At 37.8% G+C, this 15,249-nt stretch overlaps 1 protein-coding gene across 1 annotated transcript; it reads left to right on the top strand.

Moving 5' to 3' along the window:
- The first annotated feature begins 1,431 nt into the window (after positions 1–1,431).
- ABCE1 (ATP-binding cassette, sub-family E (OABP), member 1) lies at positions 1,432–12,839 on the top strand. Its single transcript, XM_009707482.1, has 17 exons — positions 1,432–1,608; positions 1,911–1,996; positions 2,524–2,621; positions 3,017–3,134; positions 5,096–5,233; positions 5,391–5,460; positions 6,595–6,691; positions 7,640–7,729; positions 8,336–8,457; positions 9,083–9,304; positions 9,787–9,846; positions 9,931–9,989; positions 10,308–10,418; positions 10,512–10,654; positions 10,744–10,866; positions 11,963–12,074; positions 12,316–12,839. Exons 1-17 carry the CDS (start codon positions 1,506–1,508, stop codon positions 12,361–12,363), a joined length of 1,800 nt encoding a protein of 599 aa, XP_009705784.1. The 5' UTR covers positions 1,432–1,505; the 3' UTR covers positions 12,364–12,839.
- The last annotated feature ends 2,410 nt before the right edge of the window (positions 12,840–15,249 follow it).

The following is a 15,249-nucleotide window of genomic DNA, read 5'->3' as shown; positions in this document are numbered from 1 at the left end:
GACATCCAACAGACAATACTTTCTTTAATAAGAAATGTTGGCATCCTTTTCTTGGAAGGAAGTGCACGCGCAGACTTTGGAAACCTGAAGTATTTCAAGACACATTCCCAGTTACATCTTTGAACTACTGATGCATATTGCGTTGAATTGAGACGATTTTGAATTGGCATCATCTGTAGGGTTAGCATTATCTGTAGGGCTGCCATCACTTTATTTAGTGGTGTTGAACTGGAAATGCTTTGTACTTTATTTATGGTCTTTCTTTAGACCTAAAAAAAAAAATGTTTGTCATCTGTAATACCTTGTAAACTTCCGAGAGCCTCCTGATTCAGTTGTTTTTGTTGTTCTGGAACAGGAGCGAGCGGAGGGAGTTGTCCTTAGGTGCGTGTTGCCCATAGGAAGATAAAGTCATTGTTACTGTTATTCTCAGTGCTGTGTGTGAATACGGTAATGGAAATATAAATGCATTTTAAAATACATTCCACCTTTTTTAATCTATCAAAATTTAAATTGAAAAATTCTTTGTCCTTCCCTCCCTTCTGCTGCAAATGTTGACGTAAATTCCCAGTGCAATCCGGTGCTTGTCAGTGTGCATTACAGATATCTAAGGAAGGGGAGAGACAGCTATGTCGAGGAATGCAAGTAGTAATTTCACTTCTTCGAGTGCATTTGTGACTTCAGGAATATTTAATTGTCTAGTACTCTCAAGACCTTTCTCTTCTAAAAATAAAGTAATTTTCTAAAGAATGTTGCGTATTTTTATTGGAACATATCATAGTCATTGATACCATATTAGGAAATGCAGAATGTAAGTGTAGTTATGCAAATACTAATGGAACTGAAGATAAAAGACTCCAGCATCATCATATATGCCTGTTCATGTTGCCTGGATTGCTTTTCTATATGCAACTACAAATTTTCACTTAAACTGGTTTAAATTTTACAGTATTTTAATCATTTAATATAGAATATTGGCATACAGTTTGTGAAATGAATATTACAGTCAAATTCTTGGAGTAATGGTTGTAGTCACAAGTTGACTTTACCAGACACTGTAGCATGAACAAGGTTACCTTACAGAAGGCAGCTTGTGAAACTCAAATTTGCAGCAGTGTAGATTCCTTTGTTCTTACTACAACATGCTTTTTGTGGAAACAAATACATTCTCAGTGTAATCACAGTTCTATTTTACAGTGGAGAACTAGGAATGGAATGGAAAGCTGATGTTAAAGGTTTGTGCAGTTATTTACACATCAGTACCCTTACTACTTGTGTCTGAGACTTTGCCCTGTTTGCTGTGTTGCTGGAAAGAGGAAAGAATCAAATCATTTTGCTTTTTTCATCTCTGAACTCTGCTAGTAATAACTTCAGATATGTTTGTTCTCCTCTGTGCTGTCACTAATTCTGTTCTCTTTTGGATTTTTTTTTTTTTTTCTTAAGATCTGGAAGACTCCCGCTATTCCTCCTCATAATCGGTGTACGTGTTTAATCCTAAATTGTGCATTATGGCAGACAAATTAACAAGAATTGCTATTGTCAACCATGACAAGTGTAAGCCAAAGAAATGCCGTCAAGAATGCAAGAAGAGTTGTCCTGTAGTTCGAATGGGTAAGGGATGTTAATTTAACAAAGTATTTCAGCAATTGCAGAAGTTTTAAATACTGTTCTACTAGAAGAAACTAGAGTTTTATAATTGCTAGGGATTTATTTCTTGCTCATGCTTCATTTCATAAAACCTTTAGAAGTATCACTGAAAGCATGAACAATTCATAGTAATAATGCCACTTTTCAGGTCTGCGGAAGATCTGAAGCTTCAGGGAACATTAATCGGTTACGTGTTCCTCTGTGGAACTTAGTCGTACTGGCAAGAATTCTGATTCATCAGAAACTTTCTTATTCTTTTTCACCAGGAAAACTTTGCATAGAAGTCACATCACAGAGCAAAATAGCATGGATCTCGGAAACACTTTGTATTGGTTGTGGTATTTGCATCAAGGTAAAAGTTAGACTGCTTTATTTAAAGTGATAACATTTCCTTATTTTGCTATTATATTTCATAATGCACAGTGTAACTTCAAAAAGCAATTTTGTTCCCCTGAATAATCAGCCCTTGATAACTGTTATTGTTTATAGAAAGTGAAGTACCGTGTCAGTTTAGTGAACTGGCTGGGTTGCAAGGCGTGGGTTGTAACTTTTTGTCTGCGGGTTGGGTTTGGTTTGGTTTGGTTGGTTGTGGCTATAGACAGCTAGCAGTAGAAAGGTAGGTTTGTAAAAGAGCTAGAGAATGTACGCAGTTGCCTTATTTGTATTGTAGAGTGACAGTCTGAATTGCTATCTATTTAATTTGAAAACTGTGGTATAGAACTTCTTTGAAGAGTTGACTATGTAAATGAAAGTGAAGTAATTTGGTAAAAGTTCTTTTACAAATATTTAAAGGCACAGCTGGGTGCAGTACAGAACATAGCATTTTGTTAATAATCTGTTTGTGTGCACTAGTAATCTATACATTTATTTCAATTACAGAAATGTCCTTTTGGAGCCTTGTCAATTGTTAACTTACCTAGCAACCTGGAGAAAGAAACAACACATAGATATTGTGCCAATGCCTTCAAACTTCACAGGTATTTTATTTTTCAAATCAATGTAAGAGAGACAAGAAATTCGAGTTTTTGATAGTCTGAACAGAGTGCACATCAAGGTGTTCTTGGTTATTACCTCAGTAGCTTCCTTTTTGAATGTTAATTATTTTTTTCCTGATTAAAAGTGTTATAATGAAATAGATTTTTAGTGCTCATTTTACAGAGCTCCTGTTTAGAGGACAAAGTGCTCCTAAATCTTTCTTATGATCTTCTATTTTTAAGGAATATTGATTTAATTTGAATTATATATTGGCAAGTTAACAAAGTAGGCTGAAATAATCAGAAAGCCTGAAAACACATTGCAGCATTTACTTTACCACCAAATGTTGGTGTCTGATGGCATTAATATAATCCAAAGTTATCGTTGTTGTGTACAGGTTGCCTATCCCTCGTCCAGGTGAAGTACTGGGATTGGTTGGAACCAATGGTATTGGAAAATCAACTGCCTTGAAAATTTTAGCGGGAAAACAGAAGCCAAATCTTGGAAAATATGATGTATGTATCATCAGTAAAATAGAGTTGGCATTATAGATAGCTGTGGTTTTATTTTTTCGCTGAATTTTTGTGTCTGTGAAGGTGATAGAATTTGCAAGGACATTGGCACTTGCCCTACTAACAGCCACAGACCTCCTCCCCACAGAAACAATAGTAGAAGGATGTTTTTAACAAAGGCTTTTTTGCAAATTCTGTGTGTGTTTCAAGGAAGATAAGGACACTAATTGTAACTCACTGAAGATAAATATCAGAGGTAGGTTTCTGTCTTTAAGTCACACATAAGACTTTTTTTATACCAGTCTTTAAAAATGTCAACTTTTTTTCCCTGCACCATTTATCTGTTCCCCATCGAGGGATTTAGGTAGCTCAAGTTTTGGAGTTTCTTCTGAGTTCAATATTGCTTTTATCTGAGCAGCTCTAGTCTCTATGAGCACTTGCTATGGATCCTTGTGATCTCCTAGGCTTTTTTATCTTTGATTCTTTTGAAGTTGATCACTTATAAAATACGTTGTTATCATAAGTTGTTGTTGAAGATATTTTCCACTGTACACTTTAATACTGAGTTCTGAAAATCCTTAGTTTCTTCGTGTTGCTAGATACTTTGAAATTTTGATAGTATTTTTTGAGAACCAGACAGAACAACTTGTCACCTGCTGGTCTTCATGGGAGATCATAATCCATTTTCCTGGGTATTTATACTAAGTCAAACTGTGCAGTCAGCAAGCAAAATAATTTGCAGGGGTTTGTTCACCTAGCACTACTCCAAAGAGTGAATGTTGTTGGAGAAAAGACATAAATAATAACTGTTGTGACTCTTCTTGTCAGACAGTATTTCAGTTATCACCTTCTCACCTTCAAATTACGTGGTGACAGTGGAATTCTGATGCTCACCTTTGTCCTGCAAGAAGGAATTGTAGGAATAAGTGTGTTCAAACTTTCTTCATCAGTTTCTTCACCCGAAAGAGTAACTTTTTAATAAATTACTGATTTCATGGCTGCCACTTAAAACTGCAAAGAAATAAACATTTCCCAGCTACATTTTCCGTTCTCTTTCAAGTTTGGTTTACATTATTTCGTGGACTTCTTGTTTCAGGTGGTAGTATTGCAGAAATAGCAAAACTTTTGACTTTCTGAATGTGTACTTAATTGAATTACCAGGCTTCCAAAATCAGACTTTCCTGTGAAGAGCCAAATCATTATGACCACAGAAACACGTGGTATGAATTGAATCTTCCATGTTGCTTCTGCTCTAAAACTTATGAAGCATTTCCTCTGTGTATTTGCTTGGTTTGGAAATACGGCTGTGTCGCTCTGTTTCCGTACTGTTTACCATCAAAATAATTAACTCGGCACCATTCAGAGTAGTTGGGACTTTTTCCTGGGTGATTTCTCTGAACAGTTCCTTTTTTTTTTTCCTTTTTGGTGTAATTTTTCCTTTGTCGTCTTCTTCTGTTTCCTTGGAAATGTTTGCTAGAAGCAGAGAAAATGACCAAATTTTATCGCATCTTTTGTGCAAGTTGATTTTGTCAGTCCAACCCTTTTCCTTTGGATTAGCTGGATCAGGTAGCTAATCAGTGCAGTTACACCAATCCCTGCTATCATTCTCCCCATGAAGTAGTTTCGCTCATAGCTTCTTAACTGTCTAAGGACAGTTTTGGATGTCCCAGGTGCAAATTTAAAATGTTTTTTCTTGAAAGGGCTAGTGACACCTGGAAAAAAAATATCTGAACTTCTGCCCTCCATTTTACAATTTTATAATTTTTTTTTTTTTTTTTGTTTTAATGGAAACTTTGCAGAGGCAACATAACAGTTTGGTAACTAGCTTTTTTCCCAGGCTTTTGATTTTTTTTATCTTGCAAGCATATTCAATTTGCTGTATTGATCGCAATTTTAAAATGAGATACTTTTTTATAATGTTTTTAGATTGGAATAAGTAAACACAGGCTTTAATTTTGTCACAGGATCCACCTGACTGGCAAGAAATTTTGACTTACTTCCGAGGATCTGAATTACAAAATTATTTTACCAAGATCCTGGAAGATGACTTGAAAGCTATCATTAAACCTCAGTATGTGGACCAGATCCCTAAAGCTGCAAAGGTGAGAAATTTCATGAGCTGGGAGCTTCTCCTGTCATACTTCTCTTACGTTTAAAGATTTTCTTTAGCAGTGTAACTCAATGTCAAAAATACACTACTGTCTGAAATTGTTAATGGTGAAATAATCTTGTAGGGTTTTTTTATTATTTATCACGCAGGGAACAGTGGGATCAATTCTGGATAGGAAGGATGAAACTAAGACACAAACTGTTGTATGTCAGCAGCTTGGTAAGTAATTTTGTGAAGTCCAACTTCAAAGCATTTGAGAAATTCGTATTTACTGAAAAAAATAAAGTTACTGCTAATGTGATAGTAGATTTAAATGATACTAATTAAGAAAAAAAAAAAAGAAGAAAGTAAAGATGCTTTAGTTTAAAGCCTAGGGCTTGCTGTAAGCATATCTGAACCATTGCAAATGATACTTCCTCGTGGCAAGGGCGAACTAATTGATACATGCTAGTTAACAGAATCTAATGTGGTTTGTGTTTCATGGTAGAAAGCGGGGGGGAGTTAAATCTGGAAAAATTCCAGTTACCCTCTGCTGCTTTTGCTTACTTACAAGTCTGGCAAAATCTTAGCATCCTCTCTTGTGAGAACCATTGCTATCCGAGTACAAAAAACCTTTCACCCCTCCACGCCCCCAAAAAAACCCTAAACCTGTGCATAGCGAATTATAATGGGAGTAATCCTGACTCCTGAGAATAGTGCAGTTAATAAGAAGAACATCTGCATAGTCCAGGCCTGGTAATTTTTTGTAGGTGTTTCGAATTCAGTTGTTACTAAATTTAGGTGTTAATTTAGGTGTTGCTAAATGAACAAAAGGGTTCTTTTTGGTAGATCTGGGTGGTAAAGGTGGGGCTGCATTGCACCACCAAGAGCGTGGTCTTTGAGTCCCACTTATTAGTGCAACAGTGCGTTCTTGAAATTTGCTGTTCATAAAGCTGGTGAGAAAATACTGGCTTCACCCATTTGCTGTAACATTTGGGGGACTTGATTTTCCTGAAAATCAGAACTCTTCAGCCAGGTCTAACAAGAAACACTTTTAAAACTGGTAGAGTTTCTTTTTAGGGCCAGAAATCTTTACCAAATACATGGTGGAAAAACAAATAGAAATGTAATGCTTCTGCATGGTAAGAAGCAGCCATCCAAGTTAGTCAGCTAATGCTGCAGAGAAGCCGTAACTTGCTGTGACTTACAAATAGCATTATGATGCTTCTGTGTAAATGGAACACTTATTTTATTTCTTTCTGTTTTTTCCTCTGTGTAGGATGTCTGCTGTGATTATACATGTTTCTGTAGGTAATGAAAATACAAATTGTTGTGTTGGTTATAACATATCTAAAATTAACCGCTTATTTGCAGACTTAACCCATCTGAAAGAAAGAAATGTTGAGGACCTTTCAGGAGGAGAACTTCAGAGATTTGCTTGTGCAGTTGTTTGCATTCAGAAGGCTGATATGTATGTTTAATTTACTTCTGTTACACATTGCTTCTAATAATCTGTCTCAGAATATGGTCCTCTAATTTACATTTATTGTTTGAAATATTTGAACAAAAGGATTTTTTAAAAAAATATTGTTTTTACCAACTCAGCAGCCGAGATCCATATTTACTCTGTATCTAATCTCTGGGTTTTTTATACTTAAATTCATCTGACTGGAAATAGCCAATTTCAGAGGCCAGTGTTAACTTTCAGCATCACAACTTCATAACCTTTCCTTAATCCCACATAAATGTATCCTGTTTGAGAGCGTACCTCACTTTGCCTCTCCGAGTAAGAAATGGACAGATGCTTCCCCAGCTCTGGGAACTCGTGTCCCTCTTCTGTCTTTCAACCAGGAAATTACTGTCTAGTCTGTGCTGTTCCCTCACTCCTTGGGACCAAGCAAGCAAGAGCAGAAGTTACGGGATTTTTGTGGGTTTTGTTTTGTTTTGTTTTTTTTAAATTTTTGTTTATTTGGGTTGTTTTTTTGGTTTGGCTGGGGTCTTTTTTTGGTTGGTGCAGGTTTTGGGTGGGTTTTCTTGTTTGTTTTGTTTCTCTCTTTTGGGAAGATGTCCTTCTAGTCTCCTGAAGTATTTTTGCACTCGTCAGTTCATGTTAAATTTAAGCTGAGTCAGAACTGAGTGCATGGGATTCCTAACTGATTGCTGATTTCTCATAACATTTGATAACTTTGTCAGAGCTTTTGGCAAAGTAATACTTAACTTGAACCGTTTAACAATTTCACGTGACAGGCATCAGAAATTCGAGGCAGGTGTCGGTACATAATTCTCACTTTTTTTTGTCTTTCTATAAATAATGATAATTTTTTCTTTCTGTGTATTTAATGGTTGAAATGTTAGTATGAGGTTTGAATATGTAGAAAGCTTGCATTCACTAAGACTTCATTCTTTCTTTTGGGGCTAGCTTCATGTTTGATGAACCTTCTAGCTACCTAGATGTCAAGCAGCGCTTGAAGGCTGCCATTACTATTCGATCCCTAATAAACCCTGACAGGTAAATACAAACTTTAAATGTTTTGCTAGACTGTAATAATAGGTGACTGCTTACAGAGGGAAGAAACATCCAGTCCATCTCCCTAGAAGTGCTGACTTCTCAGTATGGTACCCTAAGAGATGTTTAAAATATCCTAAGTTAGTAATATTATATTCCTTTGCATTTTGAAAACTTATTTCTATAGTTTGTGTACTGTTTCAGCATTGGGGTATATTTTGTAATAAGGATGTGAAAATACAGGTGGTTATTTTTCACCTGAACGTTGCTGTTCCATCCCCTTCTCACAAGGATTATTTTTTTTTCTTAAAATGTGCTAAGTATTTTTCACTCCAGTCAATCAATATCCTTCCACTTACTGTACATAAAGAAGCTGACAGTTTACACTAAAGATGGACTTTCAACTTACTGACAATGTCTGTTTATTGGACAGGTTTTTTTTTTTAAAAAAAAAATAATGCTTATCCAGAGATTTAAACTCTGTATTTAGTATAAAGCTAAGAAACCGTATTAAATGAAAATCATGTTGATAGCTTTTGCTTATGTAAGATTAGAGAAAAAATGTTTTTTATTGCTGTATAAAAGCATCTCTCTGGCTCTATTTTTCAGGTACATTATTGTTGTAGAGCATGATCTAAGTGTGTTAGATTATCTCTCTGACTTTATCTGCTGTCTGTATGGTGTGCCAAGTGCTTACGGTGTTGTTACTATGCCTTTCAGCGTAAGAGAAGGTAATTCTTGCCATGTTTCTCTTTTTAAACATACTCAAAAAATTCTGTGGAATTAAAAAAAAGATACCAAAATGCTAATTGTCTATTATGTGCACATGTCTTCTTCTGGTTACAATTCAGTAACTAAAAAACTGCTGGTTCATTTTGTGCGGAATTTCTGTTTTACGTGATCCTAAATTTGTAACTCAACCCAAAAGTCTAAATTATGAAATGCCCAAAGACCCTATAAATAGTAGAGAAAGGGCAGACGAGCATTTGCACAGGACAGAGGTACGTAGTGTTCAGCTGAATTGACCACGTTCGTAGCACTCAGACTTGGCAATAACTGGTTTTGTGAGAATGGGTCCAACAGCAGTAGTTTCTGTAAACCCTACACACACCTTACTAATACTAGGTTGTCAGGGAGAGCTGCTGTAGCCTTTCTGCAATTTTAGTCGGATTTTTCTTCATTCAATTTGTATCATGTACAGGTTTTCAAATAGGAGGTTTTGTTGCCTCTTTCCACATGCCACTTAAAACCCAATGTTCTCCTTACCTGACTGGAATTTACAGCTAAGAATTGAAATCCATCTTGCCTTGCTTTGTTGTAGACCTTTTTTAATAATCTTTTTTCCTCCCTTCACAGGCATAAACATTTTCTTAGATGGCTATGTTCCAACAGAAAATCTAAGGTTTCGAGATGCATCTCTGGTATTTAAAGTGGCTGAGACGGCTAATGAAGAAGAGGTTAAAAAGATGTGTATGTACAAATACCCAGGAATGAAAAAAAAGATGGGAGAATTTGAACTATCCATAGTAGCTGGAGAATTCACCGATTCTGAAATTATGGTGATGTTAGGGGAAAACGGTAAGTGCAATTCTTGTCGGAAGCCGCTTCTACGGCCCTATGTATGCCCCGAAGCCCTTCTCAGACTAGGAGCCAGGCTTCCAAATTACTGGGTTTGAGTCCAGTTGAACTGCTCGTTTCCTCGTGAAGATGTCACGCCATGAGCTTGTTCCCTAAATAGCGGGAACATGAAGTTACTGAGGGGTAATGATGCCATTGTGTTTGTCTGTTACCCCAGTTTAAGAACTTCGATTGGCAGGAGGATGATTGACCTGGTGAGCTTAGCCACAGGTCTGGACTATTGTAGCTGTAGATGTCTCTTCCGTTTGAAAAAGCAAGGAATAGCAAGTACAGCTTGCTGGAAGTGAATATAGAAGTTCTCCAAGCAGTCTTGTTTTAAAATGCATTAAGTCTTTCTTTTTTTGTATCTCAGTGACTGAATTGTTAAGAGGTCTAAGTTACTAACAAGTCTGAAATAGTCTGTAACTTGCATTTTATTTTAGGAACGGGCAAAACTACATTTATCCGAATGCTTGCAGGAAGACTTACGCCTGATGAAGGAGGTAGTGCTTAATACCTTCGTTGAAACCTATTTGGAAGATACTGGAAAGGCTCTTGTTTTCATTATAAATTTTATCTTTTTATAGGTGAGGTCCCGGTTCTAAACGTCAGCTACAAGCCACAGAAGATCAGTCCTAAATCTACAGTAAGTTTAAGCCTTATTTATTGTGTTTGCTACAAAAAGCATGTTCTTAGTACCCAGGTAGAATTTCTTTACGCCCAGGACAAAAAACTGTTTAATTCTATTTCTTCGTGTTCTCTTGTGGTGCAGTGCATAAAACTGAGCGGCAACATTTTTCTTTTAATTAGGGCCTTATTTATTGTGTTTGCTACAAAAAGCATGTTCTAGTACCCAGGCAGAATTTCTTTACACCCAGGACACAAAGCTGTTTAATTCTATTTCTTCTTGTTCTCTTGTGGTGTGGTGCATAAAACTGAGCGGCAACATTTTTCTTTTAATTAGGGAAGCGTCCGTCAGCTACTGCACGAGAAGATCAGAGATGCCTATACGCACCCCCAGTTTGTAACTGATGTAATGAAACCTCTTCAAATAGAAAACATCATTGACCAGGAGGTATGAATTGCCTGAGACAGCATCCTAACTCTTCTTCGTTAATTCCCTACCTGTACCTGGACTAAATACGGCCTTATCCTCACCCCCCAATAGGTTCAGACATTGTCTGGTGGTGAGTTGCAGCGCGTTGCATTAGCTCTTTGTCTTGGTAAACCTGCAGACGTCTACCTAATTGATGAACCTTCAGCATATTTGGACTCTGAACAACGTCTAATGGCTGCTAGAGTCATTAAACGGTAAAGTATACATGATGGCCAAACTAACTGAAACTTTCAGTAGTTTTACAGTAAGTTTACATTCGGCTCTCTTTTTATTTCTATTTCAGTTTCATTCTCCACGCTAAAAAAACAGCTTTTGTGGTAGAACATGATTTTATCATGGCTACGTATCTTGCCGATCGTGTGATTGTTTTTGATGGTATTCCTTCCAAGAACACACTTGCGAACAGGTAAGAGACTTGTTTGGGTTAGTGAGCAAGAGAAAGGAGGACAATGTAGAAATAATTTATCAGAAGCATCAGCAAAGATAAGGAGGTGAAGCATCCCTGCCTATGGAAATTTAAGCTGCATTTGAAGTGATCCAGGGGTGTCGTGGGGGTTCTGGCTTTTATTTTGAAGCGAAAAAAAGAAAATGGGACAGCCCGACACTTAGGGACTGCCTGGGTGCAGACCTGGGGTGTAGCTGGAGAACGTAACCAAGCCCTCAAAAACTAGAGCAGCTCCTGGCTTAAACCAGCCTTAAGCAACTGCCCAGCAACTCAGTTACAGTCAGCAGAGAACACCTAAGTGGCACTGATTGTAAGGAATGAAGAAAAAAAAAAAATCAATTGTAAACTAGGCTTAGGAAAATAACTTTCAGCTGTATTAAAAGCAAGCAGTGTACTTGTGAAAAGCTTGTGAAGTGAAAGTCTTGACAGTAACATGTAACACACGCGATCTATGAGTTTTGCTCTTTCAAAGCTGTCCCTGTTGATATGTCTCCTTTTGTTCCTGTACATAATTTCATGTACATTACGGAGACTTTTTGAGGAGCAGCCTCATTAGAAACCAGGCTTTTAGAACAGCCTAATTACCAGGTACTTAACACAAGCCAGATGATGAAGTGACCACGCTGGCCTAGCGATGTGTTTACAACACACTGCTACCCTCGTTTTGATGGTATTCCTTCTAAGAGCACCCTTGCTTGAATTAAAATAATCACATAACTGTTTCTCAGCATCAGTGTATGTTTGATCTGTGCTCTGTCTTGCTGATGGTGCCACTGTTTTTTCTTTGCATGTAAATAACTTAAGTGTGCCAGCACACGCAGGTGTGTGGATACAGAGTGAAAAACCACAAAGGTACTGCTGAACGGCGAGAGCAGCAGTTACACCTTCTAGTCCGAGACATGATTTGACTGCAAACGTAGCACATCCCGGCACATCAAGGAACAGCTCCCTTTTGTGTTACCAGACCCAAATGAGCTCAGGGTGGAGATCAACGCTGCCTGTAATCTGTGCAGTACAGAACTTTGGGAAACTTAACTGCAATGTTCTCTCTTCACAGTCCGCAGACTCTTTTGGCTGGAATGAATAAGTTTTTATCTCAACTTGAAATCACTTTTAGAAGAGACCCCAACAATTACAGACCAAGAATAAACAAACTCAATTCAATCAAGGTAAGAGAGAAGCACTGTTACAGTAAAGAAGCCATGGCTGTTTCGTATAAAGCCGGGTTTTAAGATATGGAACAAAATTAAGACTAACCTGGTAGTTCTGCTCTGCTGGAAACACGTGAAAGGAGTAGTAAGGGTAATAAGGGAAGTAGAAAGGAATTGCAAGAAGTGTCTTTTATTTCAGCTATGTTCAAGTCTGCCACAGACTACTTTGAGTAACCCTGACCTTTCTTCTCTTCCCAAGGATGTGGAGCAAAAGAAGAGTGGAAACTACTTTTTCCTGGATGACTAAATATTGAACCTGAGCATCTTTGTAACTGGCATATAGAAATGCATATTGGAATCTAAACATTTGTGGATGAGAAGGCTCAATCAGGTTTTAGAACACTTAATCTTTTGGAGCTTAAAATCTCTTGCTGCATGTAACATCTGAGAGCAGTAGCAGCATAAATCCTAGTCTGAGTAAAACTGCCACTTTCTATATTTTGGTGACACAGCCCTATTTTCAGTGTAATAATTTCAAAATAGACCACCTTGAAATTGTGCACACAAGTCTCCTGATTTTTTCAAAATTTAAGGGAGGTTTTCAATTCAATATATCCTACTCCTATACCAAGTACTGACTGCACTTCCTCATTTTAAAAATCTTTGAAGCCATTTTCAGTATGAGGGAAGCTTACCAAGAATGTCAAGCTACAGAAGCAACTCCTATTTTAAAAAGGTTGAATCTCTCTGAATGAGGGTTTCATAAATAAATATCCTCCTAACCGACAGCTCTTCTGTGACATAGTGTAAAAATTCTTTAATTCAGAAGCGTGTATATTTATACAATGTTGTCACACACACCTTTTCTCATACTATAGAAAAGAACACACAAAAGATGGAGTACAAATCGTATAAAAGCAGCTATCTATACCTTCTTTAGGTATCTGTCCCTGTGTATCTTTTCAAACCTAGTTACGGGAGAATAAGACTTTATTTAGCTGATTAAAGTATTAAAATCCTTTCAATCTTCTGGAACTTAAACCTACATACTGAAGAAAGGTTAATGGCTGTTGTTTTCCAGCTTGTTCCTCCACCGGCAAGTGCTGGTACCCACCCCCTTTCCATGGAAAGATTAAATTTTTACAAGGTTAAGATGCACAAACTACTTTTGCCTAAAGCAAAAGTTTTGATCCTTAGTCTAGGCAAAAATGAGGGTAAATTAAAAAAATAGCTTGTCAAAAGTCAATTTTGATATAAAGTAAGGTCCTTCAGGGAGACAGAGGGAAAAGTGCCTATATTTAAGGGTTCCCACTTACTTGTGTGAGTTTTGCAGACGTGTAAAAATAACTTAAAGATAGCTAGCTATAGATATATCTATTCCATGCAACAGTTGTCCTGCCTTCGTTCCAAAAACATTGAGAGAAGAAGAAAACATGACTCTGTTCTTTATTTACATTTTTGCCTGCTAAGTTACAGGAGAAGGCAGTAGCTTGTCTTAATTTTTTAAGCCATTATGTGCATTAGGTAACTTGGGTATTTTGTAACCTTGGCAGTCTCAGGTGTTAGATACGCTCCACCTCGCTGTGTCTCACAGACAACAGAATCCATCTCTAGGGTGCCAGCAGAGGCACTCCGCAAAGCAGTACAGGTCCTGAACACAGCCTTGCACCACCACCACTGTGCGTTTAGGTAAAAACTTCCAAAGCCTGACTGAAACGTGCAGTCTGAGTCATGCAGATGAGTACAAATCCCTTTGGACTTGAGTTCTGTGTCTTGTGTTCATCAGTCCTCGTTAGGGTAAGGTAACGATGTGGTTTAGCAAATCCCTGAAGCTGTGCATATCAGTTCATTATATGCTATTACATCGAGTCCCCTACTAACCAGTGGGATCCTGCGACCTAAAACATCTCGGTGCGGGGTTTGGCCAAGCAATCCACAAGTCTTACAGCAGAAACAGAGGAAACTCTGCTTACCTTAGTAACAACGGAAGTGGAGAAAATCCTAAACGTTTCAGTCCTTAACTGTCCTGGAGTAGCAAGGTGGGGGACAGACCCAGCCTAAGTCCTTTAAGTCAGTTTTTAAAAGTAAACTCTGAAAGCACAGCCCTAGCAGTTACCGCCACCCCTGTCTTCCACTGTTTCCCAAGAAGTTTCTGTAGAAAGCAGACGGCCTTTGTTCTCTCAACAAAGCTCACCGTGCCCAGATGCCTGCCCTAGTACTGACCGATTATTTCGGCAACTGCCGGACAGATTGGGGCTACAACTGGAGCTGCAGTTTAGAACCTCCCAGGAAAGGTGACAAGAAGCCTCTTTTAAGTCTTTGTAAGTAGCAGAGCTATCGGCTCTTAAATCCCTCAGTGCTTGTTTAGTTCTCTACTGGAAAACCTGAAGATTGTCCCTTTCGAAATCCTGAATCCGTTTCTGAATGGAAAAGTAGATTAAAAAAAACAACAACACAAAAACCCAAAAAAACCCACAAAACCCCACCACTCCAAATAAGAGCTAGAAATCCAGTTTGCATCCTCTTTCAGTTTACAGCTTGCCTGGATACTAACGAATTGTTTATAGTTCTGCTGCTGACTACAAGCGGCTCTATCAGAACAAAACCATACATTTCATGTCATTGCAACGGTTTCAAGTATGCAAATATAATTTAGAAAGAAAGTGAAAAGACAAACATTTATTTTAAGTAGGGTTTTATACATGGCATGCATCTGAAAAGAAACTCTTTATCACCTAACTACCACTCAAGTTTCCTGACGGAGGGTGTACAACCTCGGACATGAATGGAAGGGTACCATCGCCTACTCTACTATATACAGAGATAGAAAAATATACACAACAGTTACTTTTACAGAGCAACGGAGCCGAGTGAATACTGTGCACACTGCGCTCTCCGGGTTTGGACACCTGAACATCCAAACGGCAAAGGCAACAGGAACACTGCGGAGATCACTGTCGGGGTCAGAAGAAACAGCATCAGAACTCTGACACAGTGGAAAAATATAAGGCAGAAGCCACTTTCTTCTGAATCGTAGGGAAGAGCAGAGCACACCAAGACTCTCCGTCTTGCTTTTAAAAGTAGTTCCAGCAAGAAGTTGTACATGCAAAATGTAAATTTGCATCAACAGTGCAACAACGAAAGAATACTGAACAGTAGCTCAATCATACAAACTTAAAAAAAAAGGTAATGT

This window comes from Cariama cristata, unplaced genomic scaffold (genome assembly GCF_000690535.1).
Source record: "Cariama cristata isolate BGI_N322 unplaced genomic scaffold, ASM69053v1 scaffold12219, whole genome shotgun sequence".
NCBI lineage: Eukaryota > Metazoa > Chordata > Aves > Cariamiformes > Cariamidae > Cariama > Cariama cristata.
This window is presented reverse-complemented; position numbering and strand designations above follow the sequence as displayed.

Coding starts and splice junctions, on each gene's coding strand:
- ABCE1 (XM_009707482.1), top strand. CDS start 1,506: ATGGCAGACAAATTAACAAGAATTGCTATTGTCAACCATGACAAGTGT. Junction 5,461..6,594: donor TGTTGTATGTCAGCAGCTTG/GTAAGTAATTTT, acceptor GCTTATTTGCAG/ACTTAACCCATCTGAAAGAA. Junction 9,847..9,930: donor ACTTACGCCTGATGAAGGAG/GTAGTGCTTAAT, acceptor ATCTTTTTATAG/GTGAGGTCCCGGTTCTAAAC.